Here is a 13,230-nt window from a genome sequence, read left to right as displayed (position 1 = left end):
CCCCCCTGTGTTGGGATATGATGTCAATTTCATGTGCTGAGTTTAACCAAATAACCAAGAGGTAGAATGATTTCTTACCTTTAATGTTTCCTTTAAAACTCTATTTCTAACAAAGATTTGGTCCAACTGGAAAACCATCAAGAAATATTGAAGGAAAACAGGTGTAAATAGATGAGGAAACCTTCAAAGATCTTAATAAACAAATTCTTTGACTCATATACTTGTCTGCTTTCTTGAATTCTAGCATACACTTCATTTTTATTCCATTTCGACAATTTTCCACACTGCTGGGCTCTTACAGGAGTTGTTATCAAGACTCAGCACATCTGTCTGAACAATGGCCATGTCTCCTGCCTTTGATTCAGAGTGGTTACTGAGAGAAAGGATGTCGGTATGGAAGGGTGGCAGATCAACATATAAGATATACTATAGTGGATTATAAACCCTAGGCAAAATATGTCTTTACCAAGCCTATGCTCATATCTGATGTTCCAAAGCAGTAAGTACTTTGTTGAAGATCACGGTGATTCATTTCATCAAATCATCATATTTTTTCTTAACTGTACATTCATAAGTTCTAACATAACCAAATTATATGTAAAAGTTAAAAGAGTTATTTAAGAGAAAACTGTACTTGGTCCTTCATCCACAACACAGAAATGCAAATGAAATTAATGCTTTGTGAAAAATTCAAACTACTGGGTAAAGAAGAGATTCTTTTTCAGCCCCACTACTGCCTCCAAGGCCACCAACATTGAAAATATCACTTGACAGGAAGAAATTTGGTTAAAAACAGTTAAACGGGATAAAAGATACCCTTTGTTTATTTTATTTTGTTCTGAAGTAGAATTGAAATTCCCACAACACTTTAATAGTATGTGAGTTAAGAAATATCTCCTAGGTAGAACTGCCGATTTCCCATGACCATAACTCTTAATTATAACAATATAATTATTTCATAAAAATTAGTTTAGATATGCCTATGCACATTTGGCTAGAATTTAGTTGAGTGTTTATGAGAATAAAGAGAGAAAACAAGCTCATTTTGCAAATTTAATGTTTGATTTCAAAACTGGCAATAATGTTAATCAGTTAAAAGATAGATGATAGATAGATAGATAGATAGATAGATAGATAGATAGATAGATAGATTATAGGTAGATAATAGAATGTTAATTGGTTAAAAGATGAAAGGCAGAGAAAATAATTTCTAATGCTATGAATCTCAGAGTGTGGATTATTATAAAATATAAACTTGTTTTATATTTTATATATTTTATTTACATTGTTATAACTATATATTATAAAACATAAAATTGTTTTTACATCTTCCCTGAAATTGTCTACAGAGATTTTGCTCCTCTACATACAGAATAGTGCCTACTGGCTATTCTGTTTAAGGTCTGCTGGGTCTGAAGGTGTATCTATAGGAGTACTAGGAGATCGAGGTCAGTGTGATTTCTTGTTTAGCTAGTAACAATTCTTTATGGAGAGTACAAATCTGCTCTTCTGTCCTTCAATTCATTATCTATTGTTTTATAGATTATAAAAGAATCATTTTCCAAACCACTGTGTAACACCCAATTATAACAGATAATGATGGCAACAGTAAAATTCTTATATAGGAAATGAATGAATCAGAAATTCTTAGAAGGAAGAGGAAGAAGACAAGAAAACAGAGGGAGGAAAAGAGGGAAGCAGGAGAGAGAGAGATAGAAAATGGGAGGATGAGGGTAGGGAATGAAAGAGACACAGAAGAATTGAGAGATATTTCTGCCATAAAAATCTGCCTTCATCAAGAGAAGATACTAAGATACTAAGAATTGTACTTTCCAGGTACAATGGAGCCAGGTTTCAATTCTACGATTTTGTGAATGATTAAGCATTTACACTCTGGCCTCTAAAACCCTCAGGTTAAATTCCAGTTTTGCCACATACTGTTTGTGTGATCCTGTGCCACTTCCTTAATCAACTAATTAGCAAAATGTAGATAATAATAGTATCTACCTCACAGATCTGTTGTGAGGGCTAAAATATGCTTATAAAATGCTCAGCACCTAGTAAGTGCTCACTAATTGGTATATTATTATTAGTGTTGTGATTTTTGAGGTGACTAAATATCTAACCCTTTTCTGAATAACAAAAAAGTTATTAAACATTATCTCAGATATTCAACAAAGCTTCTCACTGAACATACACACACACACACACACACACACACACACACATACATGAATACATGACTAAATTCCCATTCCCTCCACACTTTTTCTGCTGTAGATTATGATTGGGGCAGCGGGGGAGTTACATTGTTTAATATTCATTGTTCCTTTCTCACTCTTACAACTAGTATTCATTCATTTTAAGAGGCACTATGATACAGTGCATTAGAATCCCCTATAAAGCTGTTTTAAAATGCCAATATTCAGATGAGTTGAATCAATTTTCTGGGAATGAGTCAAAGGTTGCCCCCAGGTGGTTCTAAAAGGCAGCCAGAGTTAAGAACTTATATAGAGGAAAACTGTGAACCCTTAGAAAGAATGTCTGGATTCAAAACTCACTTCTATTCATTAGCAATGTGGCTATCACTAAGACATATAAACACTGAGTTAGCTTTCAATTCCATAAAAATGGGAGCGATGATTTGTAGCTGCTTCTCACAGGTGTGGGTTTCAAATGAAAGAATGAATATCAATGATATGCTCTGCAAATTGCTCTTAAGGACCTGTCTTGATCCTTGGGTAAGAGAGCACGCTACCTTTAAACCTATAAATGAACCATAATCATTTCCTGTACAAGGTACTTGTCCCAGCATCTGTGGGGAAAAACAGGGAAAGAGAAAACATACACCCACCCAACTACTAGTTCAGTTGAATTAATTCTGGGAAAGATTTCACCATCAGCTCATATTTCCATCTCTTACACAAATATATAAGATTTTAATTACTACCCACTTCGCTTCCTTCTTAACATATTTGAAGTGATGAGGTTAAGGTGGATGAGCAAAAACATATTCTAAAAGAAATGAATCACTGTTGAAGGATTGGTCCAACACTATAAAATATAAAAAACAAGAATTTAATTGACATTAATTACCACAAATGTCTTCTGATCTCTTTTTCACTAATCTAGGTATACTAACTGAATCTTGCATTAGAAACATACATCTCTGTCAATTATCTTAATAAATAGTATTGAGGCCTATGAAAGAAAATAAACTATACATTTTGTTATGTTGAGTTGATGTCTTGGAACAAACATAGAGATTTAAAGTTATAATGATTGAGAACTGGTACTTTATGTCATTATCTCTTATTCTTATTTGTTATTAAATACAATGTTGTGATCTTTATGGTATTTTAATTGGTTTGAGTGTTCAGTATATAAATGACAAATATCTATTCTTATGGCACAAAGCTATCCTTCATTTTTAACATTATACCTCATTTTCTCTCTTGAGATACTACTTATGAGTTCTTTTGGTGGAGCAAACTCCATTTGAAAAATTCTGGAAGTTTTGTGCTAAGAGAAATAAAACATCTCTACTTATTAGTCTCATTGCAGAGAATAACTTATTTTTTAAAAGTTAGATGTTCATAAATAGAGAATGGGTTACTTATTGTGGTAAATATTTCTCAAGATATACAAATTTTGCATTATTATGCTGTATACCTGAAAGTAATACAATAAAGTGTGTCAATTATATCTCAATTAAAAAAAGGAAGAGAACTGGTTAAATAAATCAGTGTATATTCATAAAAGGAAAACTATAGAGAATGATGAAGATCTAGTTATAACAACATGAAATGTTCAATGAGTGTCGGCACTTTGCTTATCACTTTATACTCTCTTGTGTTGTTGAAATGTTGTCATAAACACATTACTTTTATGATTTGTTTGATAAAAATTATTTTTTAAAGACTCATATGATTCCACCATGTAACTCACCTCAATCAACTACATATAAGAATTGTATTCATGTTCTGTAGATTTTACACAGATGTTCCACTCTCTCCTTGAACTAGCTGTTTAAATTCTATTTGCTGCATAATGGTAGAAAGAGAGAAAACAATCCCTGTTGATATGTTTCAGCACTTATAGAAAGTAGCTATAAAATGGGAGTACCTGACAAAACAAAGTACCCCTGGTTTTGAAAGGAAATAACAACAATAACCATACTTTTGCAGTATATTGATCAACTATAAACATAGATTTCTACAATAATCTTGATTTCTAGAAGTTGCAAAGTATTTTTTCATTTTCTTGAACAACTTAGCTGAGAGGAGCAGTATTTTAAGTAAACGCCTATCATAATTTTTTCATGTATTAAACTCAAAAACAGAGACAAAATATTTTTAGATTATTAAAGGTTAAATAGCCAAGCATTCCTAAAATATCTAAGGTGTGTTTGCATATGTGTTTTCACTAATTAGAGTGCCTCATTTTCATTTTCACTCTAAATTCTTTAGTCCCTGAAAATCTAGACATAGTTATTCACAAATGGGAAAAGTTTTCAAAAAAGAAACAATCTTAGTTCCTAAATTCAGTATTAGCATTTTGCCAGAATACAAAATATGATTGTCTTGATTGTTTTGAACAATAATGTTATCCTTTGTTTCCAGAAACCTTTTGAATATTACTAGAAACACTTTTTACATTAGTAAAATTAGAAATACACTAAGAAATACACTTAAGAATGTGTAAAAAACTCACTCTGTTAAAGAAATATTTAAAACAGAGAAAATTATTATAGCTGTGATCTACTTTTCAAACCCAAAAGACCATTGCTGATATGAATAGTGAAAAATTTTCAAATTTGGGGTTCTCATATCACAGCCAAATTTCCACAAAATCTCTTATTTTCCCAAATTCTGACCTGAGGCATTAAATCCCACAATCATCACTTCTGCCTACCATTCAACCAGCATCTTGTCAAATCTGGCTGCAAGATTAAGTTTCCCGATTCAGAATTCAATATTGTAACCCTAAGGATATAAGATCCAAGTTGGAACATTCTGTTAAAAAAAAAAAAAAATGGATAAAATTGTTTCAGCCCAGAGACCACGGTTTGCCCTGATCATAATGATGAATCATCAGGATTGACACTAAGTGAAATGAGCTTGATGTTCTTGGCTTTATTCTTGCACTTTAAGCAGCATTTTACATTTGTCCCAACTCTCAACCTTTTCTCCAAAAGGTTAAAAGAGCCTTGTTTTCTAGTGTTATTTAAAGCTCACAAAGTTAACTAGCTCTGTCTGAAACAAGTCTGGCCTGCTACAACCTAGTTCTGTGTGTCTGGCTCCATTCTCACCCATGCTGGCCTTCAATTTTGAAGGAATACAATTGAAGATCTAAGAAACATCTACTGGTTTTTTTCATATAGCTTCAATATCAGTTAGGGTTTCTGATATCCATGCTTTTGTGTTGGTGCAATATTTATCTCTCACTCTCAACAATAATTTTATTTTTAAAAAATCTGTATATAAATCTGTACTGAAAGCTAAGCTCTCTATAAATGACACATTTTATTCTTTTAAAGAGGAGTTTACCTGAGTTCTTCTGATTCATGCTAAAAATACAATTTAATAGGTATTTAATTTTTAAAGTATATTTGTTTCTTTAAGTCTTTAAGTGTTAAGAATCAATATTTTCTTCTTAAAATGGTTTCTAATTATTTATAAAAAAAATTCAAAGTCATAAAATATGCAAACTGTCATCATTAAATCAACAACCAGAAAAATCTGTTTTAATAAGGTTGCTATTTCACAGCACCAGTTAAACTCATAAAAAGCTCCAAAAATAAAGTGTTCCTTAATTTTAAAATTTGTGGTCCATGGCACAAGCACTATAAAGTATTTTTTTCTTTTTCGTTTTGTCTTTTAATTTTATTTTTCCTGTTCTACACTATTGCTTTACAGCTTACCTGTATGATCTAAAATTGCTACCTAAGACGAAGTAAGATTATAAAATAACTTAACAAAAATAAGAACTACAGAAGCAAGTGTGTTGATGAGTTTTCTGCTACCGTTTGCTTTGTTTTGCTTCAGGTCTTTCTCTCTCCAGTGCCCTTTGCTGCTTGGGCAGCCCACAAGGATTTACTTTTCACTTACTACTCATCAAACTGACTCTGGATTACAGTAGAAAGGAAAAGAAAAGCTGATGAAGAAATGACAGTGAAGGAAGAGTGCAAAATGCCAGAGCAATGCATCTGAGTAACTATTTCCTTTTCACACAAGGTGTCAACACATTATTTTACATCTTTGACCTTAGGAGATGAGAACTGGAAATTATATGGGTCTCTCTTATCATAGAGAAAACTAAAATTAGGTGATATTTAAAATATTCTGTTCATACTCTTTTTGTTGTTGTTGTTGTTCTTAAGGCTAGAAAAATGCTGCTAAAGGGAGTAAGGTTTGCAGTTCGCCAGGAATCAGTTTCAAGTATCAACAGCTAATCTCTGTCTCTTGAGAAAAGAGTCCTTCATGTTATGGGGGTTTTAAAGGTAGTGATAAAACAAAAAGTATTTTCTGAAACCAACCAACTTAAAAAATAAAATGTTTTAAAACCTAGAAAGTTGCCTTAAATAAAAATAATCAGAAATGTTTTCAAATATTTTGCTACTATTTACATACAGTGGTTTTATATTTAGAAGAAGAGGTAGCTCTTAAATAACAATAATATGGTCGATTATAGCTGGGGTAAAGAAAATAGCACAAGCATAGGGAAAACCAGGAAGGATATTATCAAATAAAAATTAGGCAATATTTGCCATATTGACTCACATTGCAGAATTGGGAAGGACAAGAAAATAATAAAAAAAAAATGACTCTTACTGAAATGTAATGACAGTCTCTCACAACCCCTTTTCCAATTTAAGATTCAGAAGAAATGTGTAAAAAGTAAAATTACTACAAATTTTTATTACAATTTTGGACTAGCTCAGGACAACATGGCTAACAGAGTAATTGACATGTGATCCCAGAACAAGGATTGACTTGGCAATTTACTTTATTGGGCACACACACTTCACCTAATAATAATAATAATAATAATAATAATAATAATAATAAATAATAGAAGAAGAAGAAGAAGAAGAAGAAGAAGAAGAAGAAGAAGAAGAAGAAGAAGAAGAAGAAGAAGAAGAAGAAGGAGAGAAGGAGAGGGAGAGGAAAAGGAAGAGGTAGGAGAAGGAGAAGAAGAAAGAAAAAAAGAGGGAGGGAGAAAGAGAGGAATGACAGACCAAAAGAACATAAATGAAGGTTTGTAATTATATTTAGGGCAGCTATTAGCTCCCAAGTAAAAGTTTGGCCACAAAATACAAATTAATTTAGAAGTTGTGTAATTTGGATTTTCAATTAGTGTTCAAATTATTGTCATATTTATCTTTTTGTATATTTTTTCTTCAAGCCGGATCCTTCCACATTTGTATATTATTTCACAGCCTTACTTTCGATGTATAAAGTATTAGAAAAAAAGCAATAATATCACTATGCAATTGAAAAATGGAGAGTTTTAGTATCTGCAGTTAAATTCTAATTTTGGCAAACAATAAAGATTTTTTAAAAAGTATGCTTTAAACTGTTTGATAAAATGTAGTTTACACAGCAAAGAAACATTCAATAAAAGAATGCCTTCTTTCTCTCACCTCTGGAACAATATAAAAGATTTTACATATAGGAAACATGTTACATTCAAACTTTCTTTCAGAAGCATTTATATTTTAAATGTTTTAGTGATCTTTCTCTATATTCTATAGATATGAATCCAAAAGCTTAAAATTCTTAAACACTGAAATGATACTTGAATAGTATATGTAGTTTCATTAATAGAACTTAGGAATTGAAAAAGAAAATCTGATTTTAAGGCAAGATTTCATGTACTGGTTGTTTAGTATTATTAACACTATGGTAAAGTACTACCAATATTGATAAATTTTACTTTTATGGACAAAATTGGCTTCACAATTTAAACACCTACTCAGGTAATATACCGAACTTCAATTTAAAAATATTTTAAAGGTAATAAAAATTGAGTTCATCTGATAAAAAGTAAAAAGCTAACATCAATGTTCTTCTACATATAAGTGGAATATTGAGTAAAATGTATAAGGTCAATTAGAAATATGTAGTATAAATTCGATTTTGATGAGTCCTGCACTTACAAAAGGAATACTAGCACCATTTTGTATTCAGAAAGAATAATCCTCAATTAATTTGTATTTTTCCAGTATCTATACTGCATACTGTAATACCCTGAAAAAAAATTTCTCGATTAAATCCAAACAACAATTTCCCATCTCCAAAATGCATAAATTTGTTGAAGTGATGCCAGTTTCAAAGAAGACGTTCATTCACATCAACAAAATTGACTTCCTGAAGTATATGAGAGTTATTCTTGGCATGTGTAAAACAGGGTTAGTTTAGCCCCAAAGTTTAATTTTTATACAGAGGGCATGAAAATCAGTCTAAATGGACCAAGAACACTCTGCAAGTGTGTTATTACTGCTGGGTCTCCTCTCCCCAGGCCACGTCCACTTCACATCAGCTCAAATATGTTCTAGGTAAGCACATTGTTCTTAAAGCCACATTAAATACTTTTTGGAACAAGGTAAGGTGTGTGCAAAATTGTTTTGATACCAGAACAATGAAATATTTTTATGTCTTAAAATCTTCATATGAGAAAACATGCACTGAGATAGTTAGGCCAATGCATCATTACCCTCACTCCCCTTCTGAGCCATTAGCACACACTGAGCATTGTCTGGGACAACTGCATTCTTTTTCTAATGTTCCACTTTCAAATACTTAAAAATGCCTAATTTACCTTGAAAAACAGAGACTCATTTTACTGGTAAGGAAAATTGCAGAAGTTTTTTTCATTACACTTGCAATGCTATTAAACATGGTCCTTCACTCTTTTGTGCCATGTCCACTGCAAGTGTGCCAATGAGCACTTTCAACCATCTGTCTCTTCTATTCCCTGCAAATGCTTAGATATGCTTGATAAATATTTTTATCTAATTTGCCTCATCTGTTGTTTTTATTAACAACTAATTTTAATATCCTCTGTTTTGTAATATTTGCAGAAGTCAGTCACAGAAATGTGCAGCCAGCCCAGACCCTCAGGCTTGCGCATCAAGATGGCAGGCTGACCAAAGGTCCTCTGGGGACAACAGTGCCAGAAGGAGCATTGGACATGGTGACCCATCTGCATGAGATGAGAAAAAAAAATTAAAAAAACAGGAGGTCTGAAACACTGATGAACTAATCTGTCACTCACGAGCTCAGGTCTGCAAAAAAGAAAAGATGCAGTAAACATTTAAAGACCATGAGAGGTAGAAATGTGAGACTTCATCTTTAAATGATATTCAAACCCATGGCTCAGAACCTGCTTAACTGTTTAGTTTCAAGTGATTTGAAAAACTATCTGCAGGTAACAATTCATCCTATAGTTAAAGGGGTTAGAGAGCTGACTACATACAACTATCAAAAATCCCATTAATTTCCAAAAACTAAATGAATAAACCAAGTTTCTGGATCTTGATCAGCTAGACTGGGAATATGTTCTTATGTACTAGACTGCTTGATTGCTTGCTTGGGGGAGAGAAAATCCTGGGGGAAAGCCATTATGAGCTGTGTCTGCTCTAAGAAGCCAATATACTCTCCCGAGCTGGATCGTGGCCAGCAACACAGAAGTCCACTCTTCCCCTCTAGTAGAAGCAACTGGATATTTGATCTTAGAGATGAATGAAAAAAACCTAAAGATCATACTGCATGGGAATCTTTTAGTATTCTAAATGGAAAATAACATTGAAAATGTGTTATTTGCCCCTCCAACCCCAAGCCATTTAGGAAGAGAACTCAGAGCAGAAAAAAAGAAAAGAAAAGAATTATTATTCCAATATGTATTTGAGAAGGAACACACACAAAAATTTGCATTATCAAATGGGACTGTCACATTTGCTGTATAAGGTGATATTGAAATCAAGAGCTGAAAATAAACCATCTCTTTTTTATTATTGTGACTGCAAAGCAATAAAAATTATTTTCACGTTCTTGTCTTTACTGTTAGAAGTAGTCATTTGAGTCAATATTCTTATCTGTGCTATAACAATTAAAAGAAATTCATTTCAAATTTGTATGTCATCTTTCTTTTTATATCTGTAGATTCGGGTTCAATTCAGGTTTTTTGACTTTATGGTACGCATATGGGATAGTATACTATTTTTCTTTTCTTTTGAATACTTAGTGTTTCAGGTTCAAAAAGTAATATCCATTTTAATTTGTACATTTTTAGTACAGAAACTTTTACAACTTCATAATAATGGCTTTTGTAATTCACAAGCTGACAAGTATTTGAGTTTCTAAATAAATAATTTATAAGAAAATATATTTAGAAAACATGTGGCTACTTGGACATAACTATTTACCAGGTATTCATAACAAGTCATTAACATATATAGTACCTGGACATACTGAGCTTTTAAAAATTACTTAGAGTACACACAAAATACAGAGCTATGTAATAATAACAACAAATTTTAAATCCTGACAAATTAGAAGTTAAGTCTGGTATCTGTAATGTGTATACCGATTCCTTTTTTTAAAGTATATACTTGAACCTTTTAAAAGTATATATCTTTGCAATTATTTCCAATAAACAATATTGAATAATAAATTAGAAGTATCATGCCTGTTTTTTCACCAAGGTTTCTTTTCCCAAGTAAGAAAAATATATATAAAATGGAATCCTATTTCTTATTTGGGACTGAAACTGTCCTGATTTTGCACAGTATTAAGATCATACTATCACATATGAAAGAGAAAACATGCTTGCAATCTAAGAAAAGTTTTATTAAACATGACAAGACAGTTATCAGGAGCTCAAGTTTTATTTACACAAAAATGTTTTTTTTAAACAAGTATTTATTTAATTCTATATGCCACAATAGTATATAGACTTTATGTACTTAGTTGTTCATTAGTGAGCACTTGCACTGAAATGGGTATTAACAGTATATAAAATCAGTCCTTACATATTTTCTCCTAACAAATGTATGCCTGGAGACTTCTCTTTATATATGTCTGTATAACAAAACCAACTCGAAAGTTTTAAAAATATGTATTGTTCTGTTGAAACAGATATCTACCGCTTTTAAGAGTTTGAACTCATGGAAACATGATATTATATATCTGACATTTTCCATCTAAAAATACATTATGAAGCATGCTGGTATTAATAAACCATGTGCTTTCAGAACCTTAAAGTGCTTTGCTATATTTTTTAGAAAACAGAATAGGATGGTACATTTTCCACCATACTATTAACATACGGGAAACAAATTTTGTGCCATCACCTTGCCAGCTTGTCTTGACTGGAAAGTGTACAAAAAAAAAAAAGAAAGAAAAAAACAACTTTTAGGAGTTTATCAATATTCGTAACCATATTCTGATAAGTTGACAGTTCATAATAAGCATAGATAACTTAGGAAAATCTTGGTCAAAAATTCATTACAAAAAAAAGGAAGGAAGAAACCACATATATTTTCTTTTTCCTCACCCCACCCCCATCATAGTCAGAAAAATCACCCTTCCTTTGCAGCCGGGCACAAGTATTCCTTTCACCACTCCAGTTATCTGAAGGCAAATGAAAATACAATGATTCTTTCCTGTCCTGATTTAGCTTACAATGCAAACATTTCAACACAAACAGAAAGTACCAATTTAATAGAAAGCATTGAACAGAAAGAGCAAGACTCACTGACCCATTTGGAAGACAAAGACGACAGAACAGGAAAGCTCTAAAAATCAGCTTGTGAGGCCTCTGAGAGATATTCTTCTGGCATTTCATCACAGCAGCCCCAGACCAGTTCACCTCCCTGGATACAGGGAGGAGGAACTAAATAGAGCTGTTTATTAAAGCTGTTGTGCTGGATTGCATTAGGAAACGCAAGCAGACCACCTGGACCTTTCAGATTGTGGCAGTGTTTAATTTGCAGCCTGCCCCTCTGCAGCAGCCAAGACCACTACTACATTTACCAAGCTCAATCACACATCTGGGTTAGAAGTAAAGGCATGTGTATTTATATATTTATATTTGAGAGAGAGGAAGGGAGGGAGAAAGGGAGGGGAAAGAGAGAAAAAAGAGAGAATATAAAAAATATCAAAATAAAAATATTGAGCAGAAAAAAATTTCACTACTACCTAGAAAACACTTTATTTCTCACACTTTATTTCTTTCAAAGATCACAATCTCAACAGAAAAGAAATTCTTTAAAAGAGATTTTTTTAAACATTCAGATCAAATTATAAACTAGATGTGTTCATTGATTTTTTATTGTTTTAGTTTTTGTTTTTAAATATTGCAATGAAGTTTTAAGCTGAGGTTTCCTGGCTAGATTTAATGGGTGCCTTTTGCCTTTCGCGCTTTCAGCACTACGCTGGCAGGTAGCTGGAGATACAGATAGAAAGATGGTACTGTAAATATGAATTATGTGAATCATATGGTGAGACCCTTGTGGAAAAACGGGGAGTTGAGAAATGGCTGACTCCATACCTGACCAATTACAGCTTGCATGGTCCCCGTGTCCTGCTGGGCTGAGAGATCACAATCCATCATATCTTGTCTTTGAAAAGGAGAATGGGGGTTTCTGGCATGCATCTGTCAATCAACTTCTGCACTCACAACCATCACCAAAAGCAAGGGGAAAAAAAGTCAAGCTGCTCCACCAAATAGGATGAAACTGTCATGTGACCTCCGGCAGACACACACACACACATTCACTACCTCCATAGAGCATAAGAATTTTCTGTAGATGTGAAATGACATTGACAAATATCCAATACCAAGTAAATAAAGTGAGACAAACAGCTATTCACCAAAGACAAAACATTGGCTGTAATCTTCCACTAAAGGTGGAAGATTTTTTAATGCTCTAGAAACCTATGTTTAAAACAAAAACAAAATTAACTATTTCATATGATAATTGAAACTGATTTCTATATCACTATATATTTTTTCAATTATAATTAATTACCCTAATTCTCCTAAGGTGTCCCTAATGATTTTATTTTTAGATTCTCTAAATGACCTTTGACAGTATATGGTAATCTCTGCAGTTTTATGCAACGTCACCTTCCTAAAAAAAGCTTGAAATGTTAACCACCACTTAACACAGATACCCTGATATTTTTTCATTGGAAATGGATATATACAATAGTTTGTGTAAAC

General features: G+C 32.4%; 1 protein-coding gene across 1 annotated transcript in view; it reads right to left on the bottom strand.

The window, feature by feature from the left end:
* The window catches only part of POU6F2 (POU class 6 homeobox 2), a 451,279-nt gene extending 438,305 nt beyond the window's left edge, over positions 1–12,974 (bottom strand). The window contains exon 1 of the mRNA XM_036231030.1: positions 12,556–12,974. Within this exon, the coding sequence (XP_036086923.1) occupies positions 12,556–12,660 (105 nt within the window). The 5' untranslated portion in view covers positions 12,661–12,974. The remainder of the gene's footprint in view (positions 1–12,555) is intronic.
* Positions 12,975–13,230: the final 256 nt, after the last annotated feature.

Source organism: Rousettus aegyptiacus, unplaced genomic scaffold, assembly GCF_014176215.1.
Source record: "Rousettus aegyptiacus isolate mRouAeg1 unplaced genomic scaffold, mRouAeg1.p scaffold_m13_p_13, whole genome shotgun sequence".
Classification (NCBI taxonomy): domain Eukaryota; kingdom Metazoa; phylum Chordata; class Mammalia; order Chiroptera; family Pteropodidae; genus Rousettus; species Rousettus aegyptiacus.
The sequence above is the reverse complement of the archived record's forward strand: the minus strand, read 5'-3'. Positions and strand labels throughout refer to the sequence as shown.